This window comes from Apium graveolens, unplaced genomic scaffold (genome assembly GCF_009905375.1).
Source record: "Apium graveolens cultivar Ventura unplaced genomic scaffold, ASM990537v1 ctg673, whole genome shotgun sequence".
In the NCBI taxonomy this organism is placed as follows: Eukaryota; Viridiplantae; Streptophyta; class Magnoliopsida; order Apiales; family Apiaceae; genus Apium; species Apium graveolens.
Window position 1 is genome coordinate 4,973 of NW_027419733.1, and position 6,947 is coordinate 11,919.

Sequence of the window (6,947 nt, forward strand, 5' to 3'; positions counted from 1 at the left end):
TACATCAACATCCTTATTTAAAACTCAGCCTTGTCGGCCTTCTGCTGTAGGTTTCACAACAATTTATCCAAAGTGGAGGAAAGGGACTATACCGGAATAAACCACGTACCGGTGATCAGCCGAATACGAAATTTTCTCTACTAGTAGAAGGAATACAAACCTAGCCGCCTTTGGGCTTATCAAGACATTACACGATGGTTGCCCATTTCCGTGCAAGTCCGAAAGTCAATGGTCACAGAGACCATATAACTGTATACTGCGCCACTCCGCGCTTGGTCACTACCCGTTACCTCTCTGTGTCGGGCAGGCCACATTCTAGTCCCAAAACAATTATATCATTTACATAAAATCCTTTATCGAAGGAATAGATCATTCTGAGTTGACCTTTAAATAAGATGATTTATTCATCACTTTTAATTCAATTGATCCTTGGAAGTTGTCGGAGTTTTGAATTTAAAATCATTTTCAAACCCTTAACTGTAGTAGAGTTTTACATATATTGTTCACTTGTTTTTCATTGAGCGAGGAAGCAAAACCCTTATGCTTCTAGACTAAGTTCCCTAAGGTTTTGATAAGTTTCAGATGATTGATCTCTTTCAAGAATTTTGAATAATTTAGAAAGTATCCTTGGAAACTGTCTATTTTTAAATGATTTTTAGAAGTACGGAATATTAAATATTTACGGTCTCATAATATTTTTAAGAAGGGTTCAATGAATTGATAAAAATCTTAATTAAATACTTAAGACATGATTTGACATCTTATAATTATCCTTCGAATGGTTACATACGTTTTAGATAGAGTGAATTGATTTAAAAACTTTTCAATATCTCTTTAAGTATTTTTCGGATATTTTAGTAACTCTTTAGGTATTACTTATAAATAAATAAACACTAGGATATCCATTGAGTGAATATTCGATTGTCTCTTATAGTTATAAATCAAATCTCAATCGTTCGCTTAATAGGTATGTTACGCGAAAGTACTTGTTTATTGAAATAGAAATCTTTCACGTTCGGCTCGTTCCGGAATTAAATCGATTTAAAATATCTCTGACTCCCACTATCTTGTATTATATTAAAATTACGTTTCAATTACTCATACTCGTATAAAACGAAGTTTGTTTTCGTAAATAATCGCATAATTTGAATGTATTGATATCACAGACAAGCATATATTTTCAAACTGTAAATCATGGAATCAATATCACAACAGTATATATAGCATGGATAATTTGTGATAGGTTTTCGTAAACTTTCCTCGAGTGCTAGGAGTGGTATGGTCTCGGGGCTTTTATTGGCGATCTAAAATCAATAACCAACGATCTTAGTTAGTACGCGATTATCGATTCGCTTCACTAAAACATTTTTATAAAATCGAAAAATTAATATTTTCTTAAAATTCTTTTTGTACAGTCTTCCTTGCTGCATTATTTAATTATCGTGATTTTTCCAAGATTCCGAAATCATTTTTAGCCTTTCAAAATCATCATGCAAGTGGCCTTATGTGCAGTTGGCTTTTCGTATGAACGCTCTACACTAAAACGGTCATAACTCCTAAACCGTAAATCCCCTCGTGACGATCCACACATGTACAGAAACTAAAAATCAAGATATACCCAGTCATTGCCAGTGACTTACAAGTTTCAAATATTTACATGGCCGAATATACTGCAGAAGGCAGACCAAGTGCAATAGGCTCAACATTCCATCTCTACTACTTGTTCTTGACACAATCACTACTTATGACCAACACAACACTTTTTACTTCTCAAGATCCACCCACATACACCTTATATACTTTATCTAGCTTCACATACAAGCATCAAACTCAAAAACTCAAGTACTTAGCAAGAATATGAGCAAAACAACCTCACACATACACAAACTTTTGGATCTTGACACTACATCACAAATAACTCTTAAACCCACCCTTAAAATTTTAAAGAATTGGAAGTTATACCTTCTTGAGCACTAGGAGGGTTAGTAATAAGATGATTAGGGCTTGGTTTGCTTGAAAAATACTTAGAAGGGCTAGATCCTTAAGAAACAAAACCAAGAAACCATGTTAGTCAAAACAGTCCATAAAGTTCTTGAACTTCAAGAATTTGTTTCTCACAAACCATTAAGAATTTGGCCATGAAATCATAGAGATAACTTTACTAGGATGTAAGGAAGCTTTTTGAATTTTTATAGAATTTTTAATAGAGGGAAGGATGGAGAAGTGAAGTGAAGAAGAGAGCTCTTCTCCTTTTCTGCATGAAGCAGCCGAGAGCAAGAGAGGGGTGGGGGGGTTTGGCTTGATTTTTTGTTAAAGTGTGGGAGTGTATAAGATGTGTTTGATAGTGTGTATATATGGGAATAATAATCAGCAAAAAAATTGCTTGTTTGACAATTTAGATGAGTAGAAATGAGGAGGTATGGCCTTGTACTTCCTTGTCTCCCACTTACTATTCGCTTACTATTCACTTACTATTCTACTACTATTCCACTAACTATTCTAGTTAGCTTCTAATTCCCTAGTTACATCTCCTAACTACTAGTTAGCTTGGTTTTGCATGGCCAACTTGCATGGAATTAATTTCTCATTTGATTATTTATCGTACACGCGATTGTCGTTCCATTCCGATAGTTTAATCGCATAACATTTCGTTTCGTAGTGAATTCTTTTATCGCTTATAATCCTTTAACCAACTCTATTCCTTTCTCTTGATCATAGAAACACCTTGATATAATATTTATTTCACGTAGTATTCCCGGTTCTACGCCATTCCTTACGGATACGAAAACACGTAGTATAATCGTGAATCTTCGAATTCCGACGGCTTTTACATTCACTTATTTTCCTCGATAAACAAGAATATGATCTCGGATTTCCAAAATTCCACTATTTATATTTGTGATGAACTCCATACGTACTACATAATTAGTTCCAGTTACTATTCACTGAAGTTTTAAAATATTACAAAAATCAGGGTTCTTACAGTCTCCCCCTTAAAAGGATTCCGTCCCGGAATCAATCCACAAATAGATGGGGGTACTTTTCTTGCATGTGACTCTCTAATTCCCAAGTCAATTCCTCGACGTTGTGATGCCTTCATAAGACTCTGACTAGATTGACACTCTTGTTCCGGAGTACTTGCTCTTTTCGGTCGATGATTTCGACTGGCTGCTCAACATATGACAGATCTGGTTGAAGGTCTACTTGCTCATGCTCCACTATATGTTTGGCATCCGCATTATACTTCCTCAACATTGATACATGAAAAACATTATGAACCTGTTGAAGATTTGGAGGTAAAGCTAACTCGTATGCCATGGGTCATATCCGTCTTAGAATCTCGAAAGGTCCGATATAACAGGGGCTCAGCTTCCCCTTCTTCCCAAATCTCATCAATCCTTTCCATGGTGACACTTTCATAAATACCTGGTCACCCACTTCATACTCTCTGTCCTTCCGTGCCAGATCGGCGTATTTACGCTGTCGGTCTTGGGCTGCTGTTAGGCGTCCTCTGACTAATTGAACTATGTCCCTTGTCCTTTGCACCAAGTCGGGACCTAGTAACTTTCGCTCACCAACTTCATCCCAATACAAGGGTGAACGGCACCTTCGGCCATACAACGCCTCGTATGGGGGCATTCCGATACTTGCAAGATAACTGTTGTTGTAGGCAAACTTTATCAAAGACAGGTGTTCATCCCAAGGACCCTTAAAATCAATTACACACATTCTCAACATGTCCTCCAATGTCTGAATGGTTCGCTCACTTTGTCCATCTGTTTACGGATGGTAAGCGGTGCTCATGTTTAGTTTGGTTCCTAGGAATTCCTGAAAGCTCCTCCAAAATCTGGAGCTGAATCGGGGATCTCGGTCAGATACGATAGCTACTGGCACTCGATGTCTTACCACAATTTCCTTAATGTATAGCTCCGCTAATTTATCCACTGTGTAGATTTCCTTGATTGGAAGAAAGTGCGCTGACTTGGTTAGTCGGTCTACAATTACCCATATTGCATCACGGTTAGTTTTAGTTCGGGGTAATCCTACCACAAAATCCATAGTTATCTGCTCCCATTTCCACATCAGAATTTCTAAGGGTTGCAAGAGTCCGCTTGGTCGCTGGTGTTCTACCTTTACTCTCTGACAGGTCATACACTTACTGACCCACTCCTTTACATCCTTCTTCATGTTAGGCCACCAGTAGTACTCCTTCAAATCTTGGTATATTTTGGTGCTCCCTGGGTGGACCGTATATCTAGAGCGGTGTCCTTCACGTAAAATTTCATCCTTTAATTCTTGGACGTTAGGGACCCATATCCTGTAGGCATTCCTCCTAATTCCCTTCTCGCCTGGTTCACACTTGGCCTCCTCTCCGCTTAGCAGTTCCTTGTTCTCCCTTAACACTATTTTTTGGCATCGCCTAATCTTTTCCAGTAGCTCCGGTTGCATAACCATCTCATACAAGCCTTCGGTCCCTGGCTCAGCGACCTTGACCTCAATCTCTAACTTTTCAAATTCTCTGATCAAATCCTCTGACGTGGTGATCCTTTTCAATCTTTCCTTACGACTAAGGGCATCGGCCACCACATTGGTCTTCCCCGGGTGATAAAGAATTTCGCAGTCTTAGTCCTTAATCAATTCTAACCACCTTCTCTGCCTCATGTTTAGCTCCTTCTGTGTGAAGATATATTTAAGACTCTTGTGGTCAGTATAAATCTCACACTTTTCTCCGTATAGGTAATGTCTCCACATCTTAATGGCAAACACTATGGTGGCTAATTCTAAGTCATAGGTGGGGTACCTCATTTCATATTCTTTAATTACCTGGATGCATAGGCAATCACCTTACCGTGCTGCATCAGCACACATCCCAAACCCTTATGGGACGCATCACTATAAATCACAAAGTTCCCTTTATCGTCTGGTAGGGCCAGCACTGGGGCCGACACCAACCTTTTCTTCAATTCTTGGAAACTCTCCTCACATTTCTCTGTCCAAACAAACTTTTCTATTTTCCGAGTAAGTCTAGTCAACGGGCCTGCTATCTTTGTGAAATCCTTTACAAACCTTCGATAATACCCGGCCAGTCCAATAAAGCTTCTTACCTCGGTGGGCGTGGTTGGTTGTTCCGAATTAGAGACAGCTTCTATCTTTGCAGGGTCTACGAGAATTCCTTCCTTACTAATCACATGACCCAAAAACTGAACTTCTTTCAACCAAAATTCACACTTTAAAAATTTGGCATACAATTTTTCTTTCCGTAAGATTTCCAATACTATCCTGAGGTGTTCTACATATTCCTCCTCCGACCTAGAGTAAATTAGAATATCATCAATGAAGACTATCACGCATTCATCCAGATACTTCTTAAAGACTCTGTTCATCAGATCCATGAAAGCCGCGGGTGCGTTAGTCAAACCAAATGACATAACTAGGAACTCATAATGTCCGTACCTAGTGCGAAATGCAGTCTTAGGTATATCCTCCGGTTTGATCTTAAGTTGATGATAACCTGTCCTAAGGTCAATCTTGGAAAAACATGTCGCATCCTTTAGTTGGTCAAAGAGGTCGTCTATTCTTGGCAATGGGTACTTGTTCTTAATGGTCAGCTTGTTCAGCTCTCGATAATCGATGCACAGTCTCATTCTGCCGTCCTTCTTCTTCACAAATAATATGGGTGCACCCCACGATGACACGCTCGGTCTAATCATTCCTTTATCCAATAGATCTTGCAGTTGATCAGCTAACTCTTTCATTTCGATGGGGGCCAAATAATACGGGACCTTTGATACTGGTGCCATGCCGGGAGCTAAATCAATGGCAAATTCTAACTCCCGATCCGGGGGTAGTACGGGAAGATCCTTGGGAAATACATCCTCAAACTCATTAACTACAAGTATGGTGTGGACCTCAGGGGTTTCTCGTTTGGTATCCACCACGTGAGCCAAGTAGGCCTCACATCCTTGCCTTAAAAGTCTCTGGGTCTGCACCATAGTTAGAAATTTCTTGGTTTGCCATTGCCCCTTAATTATTATACTCTTACCACCAGGTGTTTTCAATTTTACTTTCTTCCCCTCGCAATCAATCTGGGCATGGTTTCTAGATAGCCAATCCATTCCTAATATCACATCAAACTCCCCTAATCGAAAGGGAATTAAATCTACTGGGTATCTCACTCCACCTAATTTTAGGTTGCAGTTAGCATAAACTTGATTTACAGGGATAATCTCTTGATTAGCTATTTCCACTTGCAAAGATTCTTTCAAAGGTTTCACTTTTAAGTCCAATTTTTCAGCAAATTCTTTAGATACGAAATACTTAGTAGCTCCAGAATCAAATAGCACATTGGCGGGATTGGAGTTTAGGAGGAGCGTACCTATTATAATATTGGTGTTCCTTACGGCATCTTTCACAGTTATATTAAAGGTCCTGGCAGTCGGCACTCTGTTAGATGTAGCTACACTACCCCTCGAGCTAGCTGGGGCTGCCGCAGGGTAGTCCTTCTTCATGTGTCCTATCTTTCTGCACTGAAAATATTTAGCCGCTTCCTGGTTACAAGCTGTGGCATAGTGCCCTACCTTACCACATTTAAAGCATGTCACCGGTTTCTGCATATATTGCCCACAATGTTTCTTACCACAGCTCTTGCATTCTGGAAGATGAGGTCGTGGTTGGCTATGATAAGACATTCCCGTTTGGTTCCCGCTCCGGGCCACACTCACGTCCCTGATCCCCCGAATCCTGTACTGCGGTTGGGTTGGGAGGCCGTCCCCCTGACAAACTTACTAGGGAAGCTCTCCCCTCCCACACTCCTGCTTCGACCATCAAACTTTCGTTTTTTAGTTTGCTTCATTTTCTGGCTCATTTCACTCCCTGTTTCAGTTATTGTGGCCTTCTGCACTAGGGCGGCATAGTCAGTTATCTCCAGAATTTCCAGCTTGTTCTGA

General features: G+C 39.8%; 1 protein-coding gene across 1 annotated transcript; it reads right to left on the reverse strand.

The window, feature by feature from the left end:
• Positions 1-5,105: 5,105 nt before the first annotated feature.
• On the reverse strand, positions 5,106-6,689 carry LOC141703551 (uncharacterized; the record flags this gene model as incomplete). Its single annotated transcript, XM_074507038.1, has 3 exons — positions 6,219-6,689; positions 5,684-5,984; positions 5,106-5,209 (listed from the first exon to the last, which is right to left on the reverse strand). Coding segments are annotated over exons 1-3 (876 nt in total), but the record flags the coding sequence as incomplete, so codon positions are not given.
• Positions 6,690-6,947: the final 258 nt, after the last annotated feature.